This window comes from Columba livia, chromosome Z (genome assembly GCF_036013475.1).
Source record: "Columba livia isolate bColLiv1 breed racing homer chromosome Z, bColLiv1.pat.W.v2, whole genome shotgun sequence".
NCBI lineage: Eukaryota > Metazoa > Chordata > Aves > Columbiformes > Columbidae > Columba > Columba livia.
Window position 1 is genome coordinate 32032298 of NC_088642.1, and position 25429 is coordinate 32057726.

Sequence of the window (25429 nt, forward strand, 5' to 3'; positions counted from 1 at the left end):
GTGACTATAAGAATTCAAAAGACATAATGAAACTGCACTAATGTAACAATTGTTGAAAACCCAGAACAAAGTAAGCAGAAGTGGCATAAAACAGTCTCCCTGCTAAAACTGTGTCATAGGCTCTTTAGAAGCCACCAACACCAATTTAAAACATGAAGTGTAAATCTCTTAAGTGAAATAAGCAGTTGATCCATTGAAAACTGACTTAATGATTCTAATGAACACTAAAATTAATATCTATTCTACTTACCAACTGTATGGCTATCATAAGAACGGTTTTAAGAGAAAATGTCCTACCACACAAATCAAATAAATCTTCCAGACTAGGTCCAAGTAGTTCTAGCACCATAGCATTATATTTGCCACATGGGCCAAAATAGTAAACCTGAGGTATTCCATCTGTAAAAGGAAGATAAAAAGTAATTAAAAGGAGTTAATTAAGATGAATGAACATACCAATAAAATTCCTACTGCATTTCACATTGATATGAAGTTAAAAATACATTTTTTCAAACAAAAGCAACAATAAAAACTTGTAAAAACTGCAGGTAAGACAATGGGTATAACAAAGGTAGCACAGGTTTGTTAAATATTTAATCAATATCATGTGTTTGACTTGTCAAAGATTTAAAGCTTTATATAAAAAAATAAAAATCAGAACCTGTCTGCTAGTTTTTTTTACTGGTAAATTGAAACAGGATTTTAAAAAGGTACAAAGAGTGTTTAAATAAGCTCCTTTTCATAAAGATAGGTATTTAAATTAAGCTTTTAAAATTAAAGCTATGATAAACCTATATTCAGGAACAAAACCACATTATATACAGAAATCACTTAAAAACCCAAAAGATATTATTGAGTCTTCAAGTTTAATGAGACATTATGTCAAGTTATACAGAAAATAAATATACCATAGATGACAAATTGTTATAGTCACCACTTGTATTACTGTTTTTTGCCCAAATACAAGCATTTTCTATTTAAATTGCAGTGCAAGTCTTCTTCTGTCTCCTCTTACTCTGTTATTTTTGGCTTCTGTTTATATAGAACATAAAAGAAAACATTTTCCTTAAATGTGAGTTAGTCTATTCACAGAATGACAGAATGGCTGGTGTTGGAAAGGACCTCTGGAGATCATCTAGTCCAACCCACCTGCTAAAGCAGGTTCACCCAGAGCAGATCACACAGGAATGTGTCCAGGTGGGTCTTGAATGTCTCCAGAGAAGGAGACTCCACAACCTCTCTGGACAGCCTGTTCCAGTGCTCTGGCACCCTCCAGGTAAATAAGCTTTTCCTCATATTCAAATGGAACCTTCTGTGCTTCAGTCTGTGCCCGTTGCCCCTCATCCTGTCATTGGGCACCACTGAAAGGAGTCTGGTCCCAAACTCTTGACACCCATCCTTGAGATATTTATAAACATTGATGAGATCCCCTCTCAGCCTTCTCATCTTCAGGCTGAACAGACCCAGCTCTCTGTCTTTCCTCATCAGAAAGATGCAACATACCCCTAATTATCTTTGTAGCCCACCACCAGACTACCTCCAGTAATTCCTTGTCCTTCTTAAACTGGGGAGCCCAGAACTGGGCAGAGGGAGAGGACAACCTCCCTTGACCTGCTGGTCATGCTTTTCCTAATGCACCCCAGGATATCATTGGCCTTCTTGGCCACAGAGGCACATTGTTGACTCATGGTCAACCTGCTGTCAACCATAACTCCCAGGTCCTTCTCTGCAATGTTGCTTTCCAGCAGGCCAACCCCTAACTTGTACTGCTGCCTGGGGTTATTCCTCCCCACGTGCAGGACCCTACACTTGCCCTTGCTGAACTTTATCACGTTCTTCTCTGCCCAGTCCTCCAGCCTTGTCCAGGTCTCCATGAACAGCAGCACAGCACTAAAAATCTAAAAACCACAGTATGGAAGTTCGTGGTATTTGTTGTTGGTTTTTTGTTGTCGTTTTTTTTTGTTCCCCCCCCCCCGGGATTTTTTGGTTGGTTTTGTTTGTTTGATTTGGCTTTGGTTTTTTGTTTGTTTGCTTTTGGTTTTTGTTCAGGTTTGTGGTGGGGTTTTTAGTGGTGTTTATTTGGTTTGATTTTTCAATCTAGATTTCTAGTTAAATATATGGTAGACTGAGACTCATTAATTCACACTGCATGAAGGACAGATTTTTTTAACGTAATCATAAGAAGAGATAACGAGGGGGACTTTTATAAGCCTCAAGGGGAACCTATGGTAAATATTAACCCTGTTTTCACTTCTGAAGTATCATACCAGAGACAACTCTTAACTTCTTAAATTATTTTAAAAATTTATGTCCAGTAAGAATCCACTAGATGCTGTTCTTACTGCAAATCATTAACTTGTTTTAGAAGAAAAAGATCTTTGAACAAAAATCTCACATTTAAAGTTTTATACTAACAAAAAAAAATTTTAAATGTTAGGGGGATTTTGCCTTTGTTTTTGTCGGTTTTGTTGGTTTGTTTGTTTTTTCCTTTGGTTGGTTGTTTTTGTTGTTTTACTTAAAAAATTACTAAAACAAAAATTAAGTTCAGAATAAAACATACATAATTTCCAAACACTATATATGGGATCACAAATATCCTACTGTATGTTCTGGTAACAATCAGGTAACAATCCCTTAAATACTTTGTAAGCAGGTATATAATACATCTACCTAGGAGGGCAAAAGGCAAATTTCATGTTAAAGCTACACTTGTTTTCAAATCCTGTGCAGAGTCTAAAACGTAAGCTGTCACTCTGATACCTTATTTCTCATTCTAACATTTTTCCTGTTGTAAAATAAGTGTTATATTCTACAACACAAAACACTTGGAAAATATATTAATTTGCTGTTCATAAAAACTACGAAAACTTAAGACTGTACTTTTGTGTTGAAAAATTGATTTTTGTTGAGTTTTCTATGGCAGCATTCCAGAAACCCTGGCAGGGTTGTCTTGAAAACTAGGGTAAAAAGTCATGTGTTACACTGAGAAGATTCCCTTCCTATGTCATTTGTTACCAAAATCATTGAACAAAAGTCTCCTGATGCACACAGCTTAGAACAGCAAAACTACATTACCCAAAAAATTACTTCTTTTTGCTTAAGAGAAGCATAATAAGCATGTCCATATAACACTTCTCCTGGCTAGGCAGAAGAATGATTAAAAAACAAATCAGTTAAACATATCTAAACCTTTAGCAGAGACATAATCATTTTTAGTTTCAGTTAGCAGTGTACAGAAGATCACCCACACCACTAGTAAGTGCTTCCTGAAAAAATATTTGACAAAATAAACGCAGGCATCAAAAGACTGTAAATGTTCTTTAATAATCTCAAGCACTGCATTTACAATTACGCTACCAATAATGCCATGTTCTATCTTTATGTTCATATATCTTCATATATAGTCATATACTTTATCAATAAGATGAAGAGCATATAGATTCCAAAAAGTAATACAAAAATATTCTGCACCTTCTAGACTCTATAGCTTTATATAAACACCTGCCTTAAAAAGCCAGGCAGTTTCCAAGTTTGAAAATATAAAAATTTAAAGCCTTATGATCCAATTTTACTTTAGCTTTTTTGTACATATGCATAGTGTGACTACATAATAAAAAATAACTTGATACCACTGCCCCTATTCACCTTGTACTTCCTCATATGCACAAGATCTCTTCCTCATTCAGCAGAATAAATTTGTTCACTTAAGGAATCCAGCTATTCTGGTTTTTTTTTTGCTCTTCAGTATGTATCCTGTCTGTCTCATTTACTCTATATATTCAATACACTGAAAATGTAATTTTCCTTTCATTTGAGCTTTTTCTATGCCATCCATTGCTACAATACTGTACTACATAGAACTACAAAATCTGTTTTCAGAATAGCGTAATGAAACAACGGGATTCTGTGTTCCTTGTAATTGTGTCCACTATAGCTTTGGGTAAAATAAAAAAAATAAAAAATGAAAAAATTAAAAAACAATAAAACAAACAAACCAACCACAAACCCCTTACTGTATTAGCAAAGCAAAAAGCAAATGAATGCAGCATTTTCAAAAGCATTTTCACTAATCTTTTTTCCTAGAAGTCAGAATAATGAATAATGAAATAATGAAGAATGAAAAACATAGCCCCTAAAAACCCAGTTTAACTGTTCCATTTTCTGAAGACTAGAGCTTTCATTTACTTTTTAAATATTTATTATCAGACACATACTCATACTAATATACTTAACATGCATAATCATACGAATTTCAAGAAGACTTCACAAGAGTAGCTTATTGCTACTAAAAAAGGAGCACATTGCACACTACATCAGAACATGGTGCAAGATAGTGTTTTAATTCTAAAAACATTATCCCTACATTGTACACATAAGGGGATATCTTAATTCTAGAATTCAGGTTTTCTGCCTTCACTTTCTGGTGTGGTAGAATTACACACAGAAATGTAGATGTATCCCCAGCAGCAAATTCAGTTATCCAGATGTACAGACAAAAAAAACACAAACAACAAAACACAAAACAAAACAGAAACCATCCAAAACAAAAACAAAAAAAGCACCTCACAAACAAACAAAACCACAACCTAAAACCACAAACTACCTAAGCATATAAAGATAAAGAAAAGCACTGGGAATCTGGAAAAAAGAGTACCACTTGTAATGGCCTGAGATGTATTCTGAGAATCTCTGTTCTTATATTTGCATGTTTAAAGACATTAACTCCAAAATACTTTCAAGAGAAGTTAGTTGGTGTAAGAAAATGAGAAGAAAATACTGGGAACTTGTAAGACACATCCCGGTCTTCTCTCTGTGAAATTAAAGAAGTCAGTGTTCTTTGGTATCTTGTGCTCAATAACTACTTTGATTACTATGCAACCCCTTCTATTAGGTTGACAGATCTTCTGTGCCATTCCCAAAAATCCTTTTTAAAAATAAGTACACCACTACACTTCTGCCCAAATTATGTGCAGAAGTCAACGCTTGTCACACTGATGTCACTATAAAATTACAAATAACTTCGTATTCTTCCACCAATGAAGAAACTTATCTGTGGCTAAAAAATATTATCACATAGTAGCACTAAATTACTTGAACGCTATAACAACTAATACCTTTCTAGGTTTACAACTCTGAACACAGTATCCTTATTTTCAGATATGAGTCACACTTGCTTATCTTTTTATATTTTTACTTGCTCACAAGTAAAATGCTTTCATTTGAAAAGATTCAGTTTACTAAAGCCACCTACAATGCTTTATGTGATGGCCCTGTCATAAAACTGTAAATCCATTTTAAACCAATATGTCTCTCAATAACATTTTACTCATGGCAAAAGCAAGAAAGTCTGGACTTGGAAATCCACTACTTGCATACTGCTTGGATCCCAGTTTCTTTTTCTGGAAAAGTTAGTTTTCATAAGCCAGCTAAAAAGACGACTGCTGTACACCAGTGGTTTCTAAAATAGAGTGCAAAAACACAAAAAATGCACAAGACTGGGGTACTGGAAAAAATATGACAACTTTTTTTTTTTTTAATCTAAAAACAAGAAAAAAAAAAGCATTGATAATATCAAAAATACAGCTTGACACTGAAGCCCTCACTCAGTCTGATGGTTGTGTCACATACAGTACATGAGGAAGAGATTCTGTCAGGAGAGTGGGAATGGAGAAATTATGACAGCAAAGTATTAATTTGTTCACTTTTGGCTTATTGTAGTTTACATGTGCCCAGTTAAGTGGATTATATTGTCTAGTTTTCATTAAACTATCCCTCACAAAACAAACAAGCAGCTTAAAACAACTCCTACAAAGAAACCACATATTGAAGATAAAGCTACTAATGCTAGGACAAGCAAACAACAAAACATAAGAGCTGGCACTTCTACTCCTTGTAAAAGTTTATTTTCAAGAATTCCTTGAAAAGCTAACTACAGGAGACTATCACCTTGTGCCTATCAGATCAAGAAAACTGCATTTGGTATTCCATATAAATTATCACACTGATAAAAATTGTGCATCAAAATATCAATTAAAAATATTATCAAAATACAATCAAAATATCAAGTAAGTGTCACATCCTCCAGTTCGTAATTTTCTTCCATAAATGTATATACTGAAATCCCCCCAGTATTTTACTAAGTCGGACTTGCACTTTGCTTTATATTCAGAAAGCAGAAAAGGAAAACAAGTGATGTTTTCTCCTTTTCGCAGTTTCTCAAGACTAAGTAACGAGGAGTTACTGAATAGAATCACCTCTGTCATCCATCAAGACTGGTTTATCACTTAAGTGCGTTAGTCCACCACGTTTATGTAGATGATGTCTAGAAAGTTTTTAAAGCTGACAAGTCCGATTTCCTCTAAAATGATGACAAGATAAAAACATCAGAAACCTGATTTAAACCTGAGGCTACATGCTGGCTGCTGCAATTATCTAATGCAACATACATAATGAGTAGCATGAACACAGATCAGTATCTTACAGCAAAAACTCCAGCTACTTGCTTTAATGCAGATACTAGATAGTAACCTCAATTATTGCATGTGTGTCTTCATTCAGAAAGAAAAAAAAAAATTAAAAAGCACAAAACAAAAACCAAACAAACAAAAACTAATTAACAAGGAGTAGAGACTGACTGTCAAAAAATATGTAACACACAGGTCAATGGCAATACCACTCACACTTAACCTTGTGTTCCCAATTTACCAGTGACATAACTTTGACCCATATCTTGGCAAAGTACCTCTGTAAAACACAACCTGAATTTGTAAAGCTATCAAGCAAGTACGCAGCCTTTCAATGCTTTTCAGTTTCTTGTAATATTAGTTTCCTTCTAGAGTTTTCTCTCAGACAGTCAAGAAACACACCTACTGATGTGATCTGCATTATATCTTATTGCTTAGATTGTTTGCTAAATCAGATCCATAAATGTCAGTAAAATACAAAAGATCGCACTTCTAGAACAGGCATTCCATATCCAGCTTCCTACATCCCACTGTCTTCTACTTGTAGTTCTAATTTTCATATGTGGCTACTAACTGGACACAAGCAAAATACCCTAAAGTGAGCAGCTGGAAGATCTGCAGTAACAGCCATCTTCCATGGCACGTGCATACAGGTACTCTGCCAACAATACAATTCAACAACCTGCCACAAATACAAGTATGCCCTACTAAGCCTACAGAATCTGGCCAGAATCCAGAATAGTGTCATATGTGGTTTTTGACTTGAAGTAATGCAGCATAGACAGAGGGCAGTATAATTTCTGGAAATGTAGCATTATATAGCTACTGAAACCATGCTCATCCATGCACTGTAGAACTCTAAACATGGAACAAGACACTATATAAGAAATGTGACTTCAGCACTGCTGAAATGCCATGTTGGAGGCACACACTTCAACACTTGGACTACTTTTTGTATTTACAAATACAAGAATATATTTACAAATGTAAGAAATTGTAATTTTTTCTATTAAAATTGATCCAATAACTATTTACATTACTAAAACACAATTAGATATGCATTTTTATCGTAAGCCTTATTATATCAAATATCCATTTACGCAGCATTCACTGGGTTCTGTGAACCTTACCATCAAGCTTTCTTCACAGTTTCATCTATCTATTATATTTTGTCCAAAAATCACTGACTCTGAAATCTGTGTTTGACATCACATTCCAACATCAGTACAATTCCTTTTTATACTTCCAGGCTTCTTATGGCCAGTAATTGTTGTTTCTCAGAAACATTAGCATGCACACCTATAAGCTACATTTAAATTTATGCAGCTGCCATTCTTACCAGATCTTTTGCACTCATTCTAGGGAAAAAAAATACTTTAAATAGGACTCGTATAAAACCAGAAAAACTGCCCACAAAATTTCTTATCACTTAAGCTTATAGGTTTTGTTGGACTCTACTTAAGTAATACATTTGCAATTATCAACATTGTTTGTTCACTTCAATGTAAATACTAGTATATTCACATTAAAAACTGAGCAGCTAAACCCTCCTCTTAATCAGCAGCCACAGAACTCTAAACTGAGTCAGCTTTTTCTCCAAACAACTGACAACAAGACCACAGCAGTCATCATTACAGAGATTAGCAGTACCTATGAACAGATAAGCCTTCAGTCAAAAGATTAATCATTTGATTCAGGTTAAGTGCTTTTAACAAATTTTTAAATCAAGCACAGAGCATGACTTGCTAAGTTCACCTGCCCTGTGTTTTTATTATTTGAAATAAAAAACTAACTGCTTGAATTAGAGATTCAACTAACTGCTGATTGTTTATTTTCCTCCATAACAGTCAAAACCAAAGTATTACAAAAGTAATAAAGTAGGAGAGCATTAATTAAAAAAATGCAAAATAACGAATTTTAAAGTAAATTCTCAGTTACCCATCTAAGACTACAGTTCAAAGCAATGTTCATGTGAAGTTACTAAAAAAATCACTTTGGATTTATACTGAATAACTTTTAGCAAAATAAATGGACAGGTTATGAAGTGAAACAACTCAAAGATACACACATAAGAACTCATAAAACATTATTTACATACATAAATAACACTACCCTGAACTGAGTTACTTGCTATCTCTGTAGCTAACAGCTAGGCATTTTGTCTTCAACTTCCATTGTTACTGATTGTTAGAAACATAATGAGTTTTAGAAATGAAATTATATGTTTAAATCTGAAGCTTCAGTAAATTATTACCATTTTAATTAAATAGTGGAAACATTCCATTAATTATAGGTTTGCACATATATCACATTAGAGTACTCTTGCATCACAGTATCACAGTATGTTTGGGATTGGAAGGGACCTCAAAAGATCATCTAGTCCAATCCCCCTGCTGGAGCAGGAACACCTAGGTGAGGTCACACAGGAACATGTCCAGGCGGGTTTTGAATGTCTCCAGAGAAGGAGACTCCACAACCTCTCTGGGCAGCCTGTTCCAGTGCTCTGGCACCCTCACTGAGAAGAAGTTTTTTCTCAAATTTAAGCGGAACCTCTTGTGTTCCAGCTTGATCCCATTACCCCTTGTCCTATCATTGTTGGCCACCGAGAAGAGCCTGGTTCCATCCTCATGGCACTCACCCTTATATATTTATAAACATTAATGAGGTCCCCCCTTAGTCTCCTCTTCTCCAAACTAAAGAGACCCAACTCCCTCAGCCTTTCTTCATAAGGGAGGTGCTCCACTCCCTTCATCATCTTCGCTGCCCTACACTGGACCCTCTCCAGCAGTTCCCTGTCCTTCTTGAACTGAGGGGCCCAGAACTGGACACAATATTCTAGATGTGGTCTCACCAGGGCAGAGTAGAGGGGAAGGAAGACCTCTCTCGATCTACTAACCACTCCCCTTGTAATACACCCAAGGATGCCATTGGCCTTCCTGGCCACAAGGGCACAGTGCTGGCTCATGGTCATCCTGCTGTCCACCAGGACCCCCAGGTCCCTTTCCCCTACACTGCTCTCTAATATGTGATTTCCCCACCTATACTGGATCCTGGGGTTGTTCCTGCCCAGATGCAGGACTCTACACTTTCCCTTGTTAAATTTCATTAGGTTACTCCCCGCCCAACTCTCCAGCCTGTCCAGGTCCCGCTGGATGGCAGCACAGCCTTCTGGCGTGTCAGCCACCCGTCCCAGCTCAGTGTCATCAGCAAACTTGCTGATAGTACACTCTATTCCCTCATCTAAATTGTTAATGGATATATCAAATAATATTGGCCCCAGTACTGACCCCTGAGGCACTCCACTAGATACTGGCCTCCAACTAGACTCCGCACCATTGACTACCACTCTCTGGCTTCTCTCCTTAAGCCAGTTTGCAACCCACCTCACTAGTCTATTGTCTAGACCACACTTCCTCAACTTAGCTGTGAGGATGCTGTGGGAGACTGTGTCAAAGGCTTTACTGAAGTCAAGGTAGACCACATCCACCGCTCTGCCATCATCCATACACCTTGTTACATTCTCATAAAAGGCTATGAGGTTGGTCAAGCATGACTTACCCTTGGTAAAGCCATGCTGACTGCCCCTAATAACCCCCTTATCCTTGATATGCCTTGAGATGGCACCAAGGATAAGCTGTTCCATTACTTTCCCAGGGACAGACGTGAGGCTGACCGGTCTATGATTACCCGGGTCCTCCTTCTTGCCCTTTTTGAAGACTGGAGTGACATTTGCTTTCCTCCAATCCCCGGGTACCTCTCCCGTTTCTCAAGACTTGGCAAAGATGATGGAGAACAGTCCAGCAATGACTTCAGCCAGCTCCCTCAGCACCCGCAGACACATCCCATCTGGACCCATGGATTTATGGATGTCCAGACTATTTAATTGCTCCCTAATCCAGTCCTCATTGACTAAAGCAAACTCGTCCATTGACCTGGCTTCATCCAAGGTCTCAGGGGTACAGGGCTCCCCAGGACAGCCTCCGGCAGAGTAGACAGAGACAAAGAAGGCATTCAGTAATTCTGCCTTCTCTGTATCTTCTGCCACCAGGGCACCCACCCCGTTCATCAGTGGGCCTACATTGCCTCTGGTATTAGTTTTATCTGCTATGTATTTGAAAAAGTTCTTTTTGCAGTCCTTGACCCCTCTCACCAGCTGTAATTCTAAGGAGGCCTTGGCTATCCTAGCTGCCTTCCTACATCCTCTAACAGCAGCCTTATATTCTTCCCAAGTGGCCATCCCCTGCTTCCATGGCCTGTAAACTCTCCTCTTCTGCTTGAGCATACCCAACAGATCCCTATTCAACCATGCAGGCCTCCTGGCTCCCTTCCTTGAAAAATCATCTTTTTAAACTCACTTCGAACCCTGCTAACTTCCATCATTTTTACCCTACAATAAACAGCAAGTGCAGGGTGACAATCCCAAAGTAATTTGAAAAATACAGAATGGGGTAAGCTATTTTACACTGTTTCTATAAGAGCCACAAACAAAAATGATAATTTGTCACATTAATTTAGATGTAAGTCTAGCACTACAATAGGACTTGCTACTGAGATGCTTCCTCATGATGTTGCAAAATATCAATCTAGGAAGTAAGTTTCAATCTACCTATTGAGAAGGGAATTGAGACCATAAGACAGGATACGCACCACATCTAGGTGTCTTTTAAATACCTCCAGGAACGGTGACTCAACCACCTTCCTGAGCAGCCTGTTCCAAAGCTTGATAACCCTTTCTGTGCATAAGCTTTTCCCTAATATCCAATCTTGTAAAGATTACACACAGATTTGTTGTTGTACTGACAGTATTTACTAGTTTCTGTACCTTCCAAAATCACACTATGCCAGCACTGCAACCGTCTTCAACCACTAATCCAACAGTAACTTTTTCATTACCACTGTCCAAGTAGGATGATTCTGCTATGTCTAAGGCAGGCTCTCATTACCTCAAAACTGCAAAATACACTTTTAGATAGCAAAGCAGAGCGCATTTACCACATGACTGCTAGTACCAAGACACAAAAAAGATTGTTATGCACAGAATGCAACACTCAGCATTCATTTCACACTGGCCACAACCTTTTAAATTACAACACTTTTTTCCATAGTACACAAATATGTATCTTACACGTGCACTGGCCAACAGCCACCCTGCAAGTAAAGTGTTTCACAGTTTTAAGAACAGAAGTGTTAACTGGACTTGAGCTAATTAACAGAAGTACAGAAGTTAAATAAAATGCCATTAGCAATACTGAACATCTGCCTTCTCTGAAATGTTAATACAGCAGCTTCTAATGTAGGATAACCTACAACTGAACAGATCTTTGTCTTCTTCAAAACAGAACTCAAATGAAAAACTAGAATTTGACAACAGATACCCCTGGTTGCTAAGGACAGGTACCATAGTAACAGACTGTTCTTCATAAAACAGCAGTACTGCAGACACAAGCTCTACTAAGGCAGGTTAAACAGCAGGAGCCATATGCCATCCTCTGGTTCCACTTGTCAGATGGGTAAGTACAAAAGAGTCCTCTTTCACTTGTAAAGACTCCCAGTTGTTACGATTCATGACCCACAGATTTACTAAGAAACATTAGAAAAAAAATCAGACAATAAAAGTTGAATACTTTTTATGCCCATCAACACATAACAATACAGAACTTATTTTAATACGTACACTGGACTCCTTATTGCAAAAGGCAACTGACATACTGTAAATACCTACCTGTCAAAGAAATAAAGTAAATTAAAGTGTTTCACTAATAAGGTTTTTAACTTCAAAAAACCCCACATTAAAAGAATTCTCAGCTTTACTGCCAAATACTCAAATTCAGCCAGATACTGATTTTTCCCCTCCCTTGGATCCTCCTAGAAGGAAAGCACACTGAATCCAGGTGCAGTTGAATTATGGGTATAGAACATGAAATACATCTACAGTTCATCTTTGTAGCATAAGAGAAACACTGGCAGTGTACAAGATTAATTTAAAAAATCAATAAAAAATACAAAACTGTTTTCTATTCATTCCAAAAGTCTTAGTGTAATTTCAGGTAAGAATTCAGCTATAGTTTTATTTGTAGTACTCCATTTATCATAATGTATCAGTTTTGTTACCACTTATACTTGGATGTTAAGAAAAAACACTTTGACTAAAATTTTATTGGATAGTTTAAATTCCACCTGTAGGTTGCTCATTCAGTTCACTAGAAATTTCTGCATACTGACTAAATGATCTCTAACTTCATGAGGAGAGTATGCTCACAGCTACTGAAAGACAGAACTATGGCAGAAAAGAGACACCAGTTTTTCATGAAAATCTCTATTGGTATATAAAACTTAAATGAAAGTTAAATAATGATGCAACTAAAATAAGTCACATCTTTAAACCAATTTTAAAACTAGTTTTAATAACTTTCAGACCTGTTCCCCTGAATAATTAAAAATGTTTCCAAAAAATTCCAAAAGTCCACAAAATGTTTCCTGTTTAAGAAAGATTCTTCACATTTTTTACCTATTGCACGCTCACAGGCATATTCAGCAAAAACCGTATTTGAGAGTAAAATCACAGATGAAACTTATTTATGACCAGATTCTCTCCAAAGGAATACAGTTTCAATATGTTAATCCTTTTTTATGCAGGCCAAAAGTGCTTCATATTAAAGAATGCTCTAAGTTCAAAAGTCCTGTGTATATAAACTGCACATCCATCATATTTAATGTCTATTTTTGCCTTGGTCTTTCAGGGAGGAGATGTATAAAGATCTCCCAAATTTTCTACACTCAAGTACATCTTCCATGTCATGGTATTCAAGAGATAGAATAAGCAAGACTCTTATTACAGAAATTAATAACTAGAAAAATGGTCTAGAGTCACAAGATGATTAGAAAAGAAAGAAAAAAGGATATTATGTTTCACAGAATCACAGAATGTTAGGCATTGGAAGGGACCTCGAAAGATCATCTAGTCCAACCCCCCTGCTGGAGCAGGAACACCCAGATGAAGTTATACAGGAATGCGTCCAGATGGGTTTTGAATGTCTCCAGAGCAGGAGACTCCACAAGCTCCTTGGGCAGCCTGTTCCAGTGTTCTGTCACCCTCACTGAGAAGAAGTTTCTTCTCATATTTAAGTGGAACCTCCTGTGTTCCTGTTTGTACACACTGCCCCTTGTCTTACCATTGTTTGCCACTGAGAAGAGTCCGGCTCCATCCTTGTGAAACTCACCCTTTAAATATATATAAGCATTAATGAGACCACCCCTCGGTCATCCCAGCTCCCTCAGCCTTTCCTCATAAGGGGGATGCTCCACTCCCTCCATCAACTTCATTGCCGTGCGCTGGACTATCTCCAGCAGTTTCCTGTCCTTCTTGAACTGAGGGGCCCAGAACTGGACACAATATTCCAGATGCGGCCTCACCAGGGCAGAGCAGAGGGGGAGGAGAACCTCCCTCGACCTACTAACCACCCCCCTTCTAATACACCCCAGGATGCCATTGGCCTTCCTGGCCACAAGAGCACAGTGCTGGCTCATGGTCATCCTGCTGTCCACCAGGACCCCCAGGTCCCTTTCCCCTACTCTGCTCTCCAACAGGTCATTTCCCAACTTACACTGGTACCTGGGGTTGCTCTTGCCCCAATGCAAGACTCTACACTTGCCCTTGTTACATTTCATTGAATTTTTCCCCACCCAACTCTCCAGCCTGTCCAGGTCTCGCTGGATGGCAGCACAGCCTTCTGGCGTGTCAGCCACTCCTCCCAGATTGGTGTCATCAGCAAACTTGCTGACAGTGCACTCTATTCCCTCATCCAAGTCATTGATTAATATATTGAAATGTACTGCTCCCAGTACTGGTGCTTGTGGCACTCCACTAGATACAGGCCTCCAACTGGACTCTGCCCCATTGACCACAACTCTCTGGCTTCTTTCCTTCAGCCAGTTCACAGTCCACTTCACTACCCGATCATCCAGACAGCCCTTCCTCAGTTTAGCTGTGAGAATGCTGTGGGAGACTGTGTCAGATGCTTTACTGAAATCACCATAGACCACAGCCACTGCTTTACCATCATCTATCCACCTGGTTATGTCCTCATAAAAGGCTATGAGGCTGGTTAAGTATGACTTCCCCTTGGTGAAGCCATGTTGACTGCCCCTGATGACCCTCTTCTACTTTGTATGCCTTGAGATGGCACCAAGGATAAGTTGTGCCATCACCTTTCCAGGGATGGAGGTGGGTCTGACTGGTCTATAGTTACCCAGGTCCCCCTTCTTGCCCTTTTTGAAGACTGGAGTGACATTTGCTTTCCTCCAGTCCTCAGGCACCTCTCCTGTTTCCCACAATTTAGCAAAGATGATGGAGAGTGGCCTAGCAACGACTTGCGCCAGCTTCCTCAGCACCCGCGGGTGCATCCTGTCAGGACCTATGGATTTATGGGTGTCCAGATTGCTTAACTGGTCCTTAACTCAGTCCTCATCAACTGAGGCAAACTAAATATTTCAGGAAAACATTTCAGGAAAACAACCTCATTGTCTTCCAGAACTACTCCTTCACATGCTAATGCCCCTCACTCCTCCCCATGCCATGCCAAATAAACTGGGACTGCATAAGGGCTACAGGTATTTATCTCAAACTTCAGGTTATTTCACACTAAGCATGATTCTGTTGTAGCATAACTTGTGGAATTAATAGTTCATATTTATGAAAAATGAAGTTCTGTTAACAGGATATAATGGCTCCGCTTACAAAATTGGGAAAGAAAGAGAGTAATATTCTCTTTTGACCATTTGATTTTCAAACTATTTTTCAGTAATCACTTGTTATTAATAAACATGCTTGCACGTACACACAAGGAGAACAAGCAGGAAGTCTATTTAATACCATTAAATGCAAAAGAAGCAGTCCAAACTCGGGCATAAAGCTATCGCCGAAATTATAAGAGTGTCGTACCAACGGACAAAAACAGCTAAGGAAGTCTACTTCATCCTGATTAAGAAAGCCTGCAAATAAGGATTTTTAGTAGCCAGAAGGTTCCAGTCAACTGCAACTGCTAGTACAGCCAGTAATTACTTATCAGAGAAACCACCAATTGCTCACAGTTACTACAAATTTCTTCTAGGAATAGCAGCTATTTTTATACCTCCTACAATGGACTCTTCTGCCATATGCAAAATGAAGATACTCTTCCTTCAATCTACTCTCTAATAAAAGAGAGTAGATTGCCCATAAAGCAACATTATCTGTATGGATAAATCTGACATAAAGCTTTCAGCATCTCCTGTTCGATATAGAACAGATCAGCTTCTACCTGACTTCATTGGTTGGTCCATCAACTTTCCACCAGCATGTTTTCCAGCTGTTCTGGTGACAAAATTTTTTACATATTCTCTTGACAGCAAACATGTATGTCCCCAAAAGAAAAGAAAAAAACAAAACAGAACACCCACACTAAAGTAAAACCAATTGTCTTAGATTATATGAGGACATAAATTATATAATTATGCAACTTTTTTTCTGAAAGAACCTTAGCCTGCAAAACTTTCTGGGCTCGAAGGCCCAACTCCTGCAAAGATACAAAAAGGTAGAGTACTGCAGAAAAACAAGGAACCAGTAATTCTAAAATCAGTGTCATGTTGGGTGCCTGAGCAAGTCAAACAAGACTCAAAAAAGAGCTTATGGGGTTCTATGGCTGCTGAAGGGGTCTTTCACTTCAGAATAAAAGCAGGTTACCTAGACACCAGAGGAGGTCTATAACAAGTTTATTCATAAATATTGAAGATGGTTAGTAACACATCAGTTTCATCATCTTGTTTTCATCTCAAAGGTCTCCTTGTCTTCCTGTAAAGGATCAGAGGAATCATTCTCCCCTACAGCACTTCAATAAGGCAACAGTGAAAATGATGAAGTTATTGCACCCAACCAATAGGGTTACAAAGACTGAATGATATCAGAATTAAAGCATATTAACTTTGACTTGCCTACATTCTTACATTAAACACAGTCCCTCAGTCTAACTCAGTAAACAAAAAGTTAAGTTACATTTGCTAAGACATTTTTCCCAAGAAACATTCCCATATGGGTTCCTACCTCTGAGAAGCATTGCTTATTGCCTGCAGTTTAAGCTAGTAATTACGGATTTATTCTTACCTCACTACACAGCTCCTTTGCTATTTTAGATATCTAAACCTTGGTTTTCACAGTTCGGTACTGTCCCTAACTTACGGGTTGCTGTGTTTAATTAGTTAAGCGATTCAGATCTTTGCTTTCCACTTATCAGCTATTTCACAATGATAATCTGGTGTATGCTGATGATTCAGAACTACTTACAAACAAAACCAGACATTGCGCCCTGGTGCCTTTCTCCAACTCACAACCATGTAAGACTCAACGCTTCGCACAGACATTCTGCAGCTTCATTTTCCATCTATCAACAGAAATAGCTCTTTGCAAGACATGACACTGTCTATCTCAAAAGATACCTGGTTGCAGAGCATTCACACTACAGCATCAAAAACAAAAAGAAAAAAAAAAGTTCTATAGGGATTGAAAGTATTCGAAAGGACATTTCCCTAGAGAAGGTCTTTAACTAGAGAAACGCTATCCAGTCTCTGCATCAATGAACATATGATCACAAACTTTTGAAAGTGAAGGTAGTATTTTAAAAGTATTAACATTCATCATAACACACATATTCAAGGCAACGAAATGGAAGTTTTATGGGCATGTTGATCTTGTATTCCCTGACTTTCAGAGATTACTTTTGAGCTTAAATAGTATTTTATTCTAGTTTTAGCATAACTTTAAAATCACCGTTACCAAATCCAAGCTGCCTTTCATAGAAAAAACAAACAAGTGTCCCTGTATATAAAAAAACTACTAGTAGTAAATTTTATACAATAAACATCTGCATTAGTAAAAAAAAAAAAAAAAAAAAAAAAAAACCACAAAACAACAAACTAACCACATGACCTATGAAAAACTATTATAGGAATAAAAGGAACATTTTCAAGGAAAATACATCATTTTTTTTTTTTTTTTCCTAGGGTATAACTGATTTAGGGAAAAATTGTACTCACTTTTCTAGTTTAAGAAGCTTCACGTCTTGCTAACTGACTAGATACAGTTTTGTGAAAGGCACAAAATTATGTGAGAAGTTTTAGATACTGTTCACCTATAAAAGCAAAAGGTGATAATTGTATATTTGAAAGGATCATCATAAAAGTACTTCTGGGTATAAAGGGACCACAGGGAGCAAAATGACAAATTAAAATCTTAAACTGCATTTAAAATTAAACTTTTTAAAAAGTATTTAAGAGGCTTAACACCAGTAAGCAGTAATATGTGTTGTTTCAATGGAGGTAAAACTGAAACTGAATCTCTTTAAATATCATAGCAACTTTAAATAAAAATATGTGATTAACTGATTAATGATTTGGCAATTTATAGTGTTTATTCAAAGAAAAACTGGGAATAGTCTAAGACTGCTTAGTTTAAGGTACACCCCTATCCACACGAAGTATGTAATATTTAAGACTTATTAGTCTTAGGATTTCATATACACACTTTAAAGAGTAGAACAAAAATATCTCACAATACTAGAAAAATGTATACATTAACCCACCACTTCATGGGGCGTTTTTCTGTTTAAAGTAGCTAGAGACACTTGAATAAATAGATTTGTACCCCTAACTCAGAAAACTTCTGTCAAAAATTGATACTGGATTACATCACAGTAAAATGCATGACACTGCTTTTTACCTCCAGATCCTAGCTGCTTGTAGAATCTGTATTCCAAATGTAGCTGTGGTGCTCTCGACTTCATTGGCTCCTGATTTAAAAACAAAAACAACATTTAAAACAAAGCCTCTCTGCCAAAGCCCAGAAACTAAAACACTAACCTACTACCAGCCAAACTAACCCTACTGCTTCCAAGCCACATATAAAGTTTTATTGTTTTACCCAAAATGACTAGTAATTAACTAAGAAACCTAAACCTCAATCAGGTGAAGCTAGGGCATATAGGGACATTCCCACCTTGTATTGCTCCAAGGGACTGGGGTCCTACATATACACCCAATCACAGACTCACAACAGAACAGCTAAAAAATAATCTGCCTCTCCAAAGCGCATGGGTGATGTGTCTTGCAGCTCTCAAAAGGTAGCACTGATATGCAGCTTAACAGATTGAAAGGACTCCCCACACACTTTCTACACAATATAAAGGTATCTTTATTAAAAATAAAATAAAATAAAATAAAATTACTAGGATCTTGATAAAAACTACCAAATCGTAACATCTTAGTATAAATTCAGTGGCAACATCCTAAACTCTAAATTCAAAACAAAAAAAAAAAAGTGCACCAGAATAAATTTGTAGAGTGTATATCTCTTTTCCCAACATAATTTACATAAATTAATGAAATCTTAGTTCTGTGGTAAGGCCTAATAGAACAAAGTGACATGAGATCAAGCACAGGAACACACAAGCAGCCTAAATGAAAGCCCTAACTTTAATATCTTTATCCTAAGATTCTTAAAGTAATTTCGTAGAGCACCTTTAGAGGATATGCCTGGTTTCTTGTGATACATAACATCTTCCAATGCATCAGTGATAATCTAGATATTAACTGTGCATTAGTCTTACATTGACTGCTCTGAATAGAATTGCAGCATGTAATTAGTAAGACTGTAAACACACTTAACAGCAATAACTTATACCACTGGATGTCAGTTTTCAGGAAAAGTTTGGGCAAGGTGCTCATCTCTTTCTTCACATCACCTGCTCCAGAAGCTAACAGTTTAGTAAGCTGTGTTGTTTCCCAGTAGCACATCCAGGACATAGAACCCATGAGCCAATGTGCAATCATGAGAAACTTAGTTGTCTTCCTCCTCAAGCAATCTCCCTCGAATAATCAGGTATTTCAAATCGCTGCTAGTCCTACAGCCAAAGTCCTTGTCAGGACAAATTTACACATGTGATTTTGCCAGGGTGCCAGAGGTTGAAGCCTGATAGTAAAGAAAGGCCAGTGTAACAGTTTCTACAAACAAACAAAACAATTTCATACATGCTTTTTATGCTCCAGAGCATTCATCCTAGCTGAATACTGTAGTTCACTGCAAAGAAGGGAGCAGGAACTTTCTAAAACAAAAAGATGCTGATCCTTCACAAACCTAATATCTAACTAAGACTAACTGGGCCACCGAAAGGTGTGTCTTATAGTTAATGAGAAGAACATATGAAATTTGTTGTTACATATTAAAGACCGATAACCCTTAATATCTTACTGTAACTGTATACCTAAACAAATCAGTGTAACTATCAACCTGCAGTAACAAGCTTCCAGAAGTGTAAGAACATCCACTATGAAGCAAATTACTGAAACATTTTAACCTTTATAAAACAGACCAATTTAGCTACTAGCTTGCCTGCAGTAGCATTGTACAAGTCTGTTAGTTACAAAATATACCACTCTCTACATTGTTTCTAATTAAAGCTTGTAATTCTGCCTGCCAAGAGGAAAATGGTCTATAAAACTCCACGTTTGCAGAATATACCAAGATAAGACACTGGCTCATGGGCAGTTCAATTCTATTCAAATACAGTTTTTCCTTAATTGATAATACCTTAGCAATTTAATCACCATTCAATGTTATAAGATGGTCCCATAATAAGGATGAAAAATAGCCTGAATGTATTCAATCTATGCAACTAGACAAAAAACAAAACAAAACAAAAAACAACACACACCACAACACCCTCCAATTTTTGGCATGTCTTTACACTTTTTCAAAAGAATGCTACCTCATTCGGTCATCAGCAGGAAACAGTTCTGGCAGGCTTCCAGAAGGCAAATGTTCTCAAACAGTCAAACAAATCTAAATTGACAACTACACACCAACTAACAACTAAGTAAAACCCTGTCTAGCAGACGCCAATTAAATACTGTTATTCCCTCGAGTAATGGGGAAAAAAATGCAGTACTATGTACTTGTAGCCCATTTATTGGCTGACAGTCTTCTGGAATTGCCTTATTTTTGTAAGAAGGCTTAGAAATCTTCCTGACTGTTCAGTAACTCCAAACACACAAAGGAAATACAATCTTTTGTTCAACAAAACTTGTGACAGGACAAGCACAATAAGCTCCTCATATAAAATTTGTTTTGTTCCTACACATCCCTCTTTGCAAAATGCAGTGAACTGATAAATGGAAAAAGACAGAGAGGTAAGTATAAATCAAGACAAAAGTATATTAAATGCAATCTTCTACCATAACATAAGAATGAAGAACACACCACTGTAGCTACTTTTTTATTAATAAGTCTAAAAAGCATATTCAAGAATAAAGAATAAATGGCAAATCATGGTTCTATTTTCATTAGTATTTCAGTACATTTCAGCACCTAAAAATAGCTAGGGAACATACAACTGTTCAAACATTATGTTAATCCCAGAGGACTTTGAAGCCAAGCTCTGCTCTTACCAAAAGAAATTAGTGTATTTTGTTTACTTAAAAAAGCTTAGGTCTTCATTAAAGTATCCTAAAAGAACCATTCTAGAATTCCTGCAATGTTCTGTAAACAACCTTCACTACATTGCTTTTACATTCAAGTCTAATTATTTCCAAGCTTCTATATTAAAACTTAGCTTATTTTCTGTGCAAAAGGGCATTTTTGTCTCTTAATGAGAAGTCAGCATCTTGCTGCCATTGAAGAATTAATGTGCAGTTTTTACCAAGCACCGTTACCTGAGCATCTGAAACAACTGTTCCTTAGTTCAGAGAGGTTATTTTGAACAAAGTTTTTCTTCCCTCCCTTTTTTTTTTTTTGTGTGGGATGCTTACACATTCAAACAAAAGGATAAAGACACCTAAAACGTGAAATTTATTTCAAGTTCATAATGCATTTTTTTGCAATTATTGTGCCAAATAGATCAAATAAATCCCTATACAGCTTCCATGATATGCTATTTCCCTTCCAAAGGGCACCCAGAAAACAGTTTGCTTACTCTAACTGTAAGGTTAGAAATTTTCAAGAACTCTGATATTAACCCAAAGCACAATATAAACATTCAACTGTTATGTACTTTTCATGTTTTCAATCAGACAGTGATAACTCCTACTCAGTATATCTTCAGTTTCTGCTTTGTATTTTCTTAAGTGACAGCAAATAAAAGCTACTTTCAGGAAAAAAGAAATAATAAAAATATTTAAAATTCTTTAAAAGGTAGGGCTCTTGTTACAGGAAAAGATCAGTCTATTGAAGAGAGTTGCACTTGACTTGGATTTACTGTGGCCTTTTAAAGAGGTTCTGAAATTTTATCATTTTATAAATATCATATCATAATACTATCATAATATCATATTATAAATGGTATAATTCTAGACTGTAATAATTCTTTAAAAAACAACAATAGGTGGGGGGGGAAATATTCTGGCCTTGGAACCAACCACAATCTTCTTCACATGCACCCCATTTATAATTTTAAGGATTAAATTCTTAACAGTTGAATGATTAATGAATCAATGAATTAAAGATAGATGAAACGCAGCAGTGACTCCTGCACATCCTTTAACTGGTATTTGGTTAGTGGTTAAGCATCCTGCAGAAGAGGTAAGTTTGGGAAATAGATAAATTTGTCAAAGGGAAAAAGAAGAATGAAGGAGAGGGAAGAGCTGAATAGCGAATAGGAGGGTTAAATGAAGTCCAGGATCCTGTAATAAAAGCAGTAAATCTAACAACAAATGAAGAGGTGAGCAGGAAAGGTACAGTTCATCCATACCAAATATTTATTGCTGAAGAACTGTGTGATCAGATAATAATTTGTATATTCACAGACCAGCGAAACATGAACATCACTAGACTGCGCAAAACTGATAAAGCTCAGTTAAGAGTCTCACTCCAGTTCTTTCAAATGAAAGGTCTGTTCTAACCTTTCAAACTTGAGCACCTGCCCAACCAGAACAGGCCATAATGAAAGACGTCAGATAAAGAGTAATTTGCTGGAACCATAGCTATTTTCCCAGAATAAATATACATTTACATATAAACTTATATATTAAAATGCATACACTGTATGAGCCTCAGATCTCACACAGAAAAATTAAACATTTACACTATTTCCTTACACAAGTAAATCCTGAAATTGCCATAAGCATCATAAATAGGAAAATACTTGCATAATTTTGGCTACAATGGAAATATTAATTCAACACAATGAAAAAGTCAAACAGTAGTTATAAAATGCATTTACTTTTAACATCAGAAGCACTACTGCAAGCTGCTGTATCATTGTAGTTATTATAATTAATCGTCTTGAGCAAAACCCACACAATCCTCCTGCACTAGAGAATATAGTTGCCATTTATACACAAAACATCTGGCACAGGAGATGCTCTGCTGCTCACAAGAAAATAGTATGTCAACAATGGAATGCTATCATGAGGAATACAAATGTGATTTTCAGATACCACAGGAGAGATAACAGCACAACTGTATTTCCAAGGGTAACTGCTCCAACCAGCAAACATACATAATTAAAGCAATCCCATCCAGGAGGGCTAAACTTGAAGTACAACAGCAAAACAACAGAAATTAAAAGTACTTCATTTAGAATAACTAAACAAAGACTGAGCACAGGCCTAATAAGTGCTCTTAAAGCACAAAGTGAGTAAGTACCAAAGACAGACTAAACTGTCAGGCTTACATTTTAAAAGGGAAAGAATGGCATACCACAAGCAAGTACAACCAACCATTACAAAAAGATCCTGGCACTGTCTCCAGTAGGAAAAAGAGCAAAAAAGCCAAAATTCAACAAAATCCTACAATTAGATGCAGCTGCTTTTAACAGACTGAACCTTGTGACACAAATCCCTTCCCATTTAGAAACAAATACAAAAAAGCTGAATGCTATTAAAAAAAAAAAAAAAAAGAAAAAAGTGAGAACCACATTAAAAGAACCTATCTGCTAATGAAAGTATTTTTACCTTGGAATGATGATGCAAACTCCAGTATTGATTTTCACTATGATTCCTTTCATCTGCTTACTGCAGAGACACTATAGCTTTTCATACCACTAATGGTAAAGTCCACTATGTATTCACAGTTCCTTAGTGACTTTGAAGTCAGTCATTCAGAAGTGATAATTCAAGCTTTTTATACAGCTGTAAATGAACAGCTATAAGACTGAGCAATTTGGAAACAAGGGTAGTTATTTTTTCCTTGTATTTTCCTTGGAAGCTGAAATGTGCTGATATAGTAGCTGAGTTTATTAATGGTTGCATCTATAATACAAATGGTTTTACCAAAACTCACTGATCAGATTTAAATGTTCTCTTGCTCTACATTAATTAACTAATTAATACTTTAAAAACACTATTTTGCAAACTATTTCTGAATGTGCTTTATAGTATATAGTCTTTAACTAGAGCAATTCTCAATTTTCAAGTTTAACCAGACATACAGAATAAGTTCAAGATATTTTAAGATCATGAATTTAAATCTGTTATAAAACACATTTACCAACAAAACTGCACCCAATGTTGCTCTTTCAAAACATAAGGTGGATTTTTAAAAATCCGTAACTGCTGCTGAAATAAGTACTTTTCTCAGCAAGGATAGTGATACAAATATTTTTCAGGAGTTTATAGCATACATGTGCAACACTTTTTAGATTTCCCACCTAAAGCCATGTATTTCTATTTCTGTTTCCATAATTCCCTTTTTACTTTATTAAACCAGAAAGTCAAAAATTCTGTCCTACTGCAGCAAGAAGAAATTAATGGGAGTCCTAAAATTCCTTCAATAACAAAAAGTAAACAACTGAATTTCATCTTGAAGTACTTGGGTTATGAAAACAGCCACCAAGAAGTTAAAAGTGTCCCTAAGGAAAACGGGAAGTAAACCAAGTAGTTCTGACAAAAGATTCAAAAAAAGCAGAAGGGTGACATATTAACAAAATATCCAAATCAACCATGTTTGTAGGTGAAGGAAATATTTTACACATAATTGCAAATAAAACATGTGTACCAAAACAGATGTGTAAATACCAATTATTACAGACAATAAACTGTTTGAGGCATGAGTAAGGGTGTTAAAATACAGGCAGCCTGCAGAATTTGTGGAACTCTTCTGTAATCTGTCAGATTCACACTAAATCCGACGTTCCTCTAACCGTTGCACAAAAAAGGAATCTACTAAGAAGACTGGATATCCTCGAAGCAGCAGTCAATCATCATCGACTTTACAAACATAGACTTAGCCTTTAGAATAGTGACAGCAATTAACACTGGTTTTATTCAATTTGGCCAAAGTATATAATTACATCTATCACCAACTGTCTTCTAGTCAGTTGAAAACATACAAAACTATTAAGGATTTTAATTAAAGAAGTCAAACCATTAAATATGAAAGGAAAGTTCTGATCAGTTTCTCATCCCAAATCCTTTAAAAAACAAACAAACTTACCAGCTTAATTGCCACGTATTCATTTGTATATAAATTTTTTCCTTAAAAAAAGAACAAAGAAAAAGAATGTGAGACATTGAGTTTCCTGTTCAAGAAAAATTTCATCTAAACCTCAAAAAAAGTCTTTGAAACATTTTTGATCTAAGGTGCTAAATATTCTGGTATTGACTTGAAAGTGGCTCTATTAGTCTGATACCATGCTTTAAAGAGAACTTTGCTCTTGAATAATATAAAAAGTAGCAGTTTCACTGAGGATGAGTTTCAGGTATTTCACTACTTTTGCAAAATTTTTATACACTAGAAAAGCTTGAAAATTATCACATTCCACTGTAAGTGGAAGGTGATAGTCTATATTTTCATATTTATTTCTGAAAAATATATAAAACTTATGTTAAAATTATCACATGGATTTGGAAGGCCAGACACTAATTAAAGCTAGAATTAACTAGGAACACTTTCTCCCCTCAATTCTCTAATTTACTAAGCTTAAAGTTACAACAAACACTGCAAG

General features: G+C 36.5%; 1 protein-coding gene across 34 annotated transcripts in view; it reads right to left on the reverse strand.

Annotated features, from left to right (window-relative positions):
- CSNK1G3 (casein kinase 1 gamma 3) overlaps positions 1–25429 on the reverse strand; it is an 83698-nt gene that overhangs the window by 33123 nt on the left and 25146 nt on the right. For 22 of the 34 annotated variants that reach the window (XR_010468819.1, XR_010468820.1, XM_021293293.2 and 19 more), the window contains 3 exons: positions 24919–24959; positions 18214–18283; positions 251–399 (listed from right to left, as the gene is read on the reverse strand). Coding sequence is in view for 31 of the 34 variants with exons in the window: in XM_005506692.3 (XP_005506749.1) it covers positions 251–399; positions 18214–18283; positions 24919–24959 (260 nt within the window). In the remaining 3 variants the exon portion in view is untranslated. Of the gene's footprint in view, positions 1–250; positions 400–6254; positions 6273–17531; positions 17627–18213; positions 18284–24918; positions 24960–25429 lie in introns of those variants that run through there. The other 12 variants (XM_065045303.1, XM_065045300.1, XM_065045290.1 and 9 more) reach the window with 7 other exon arrangements.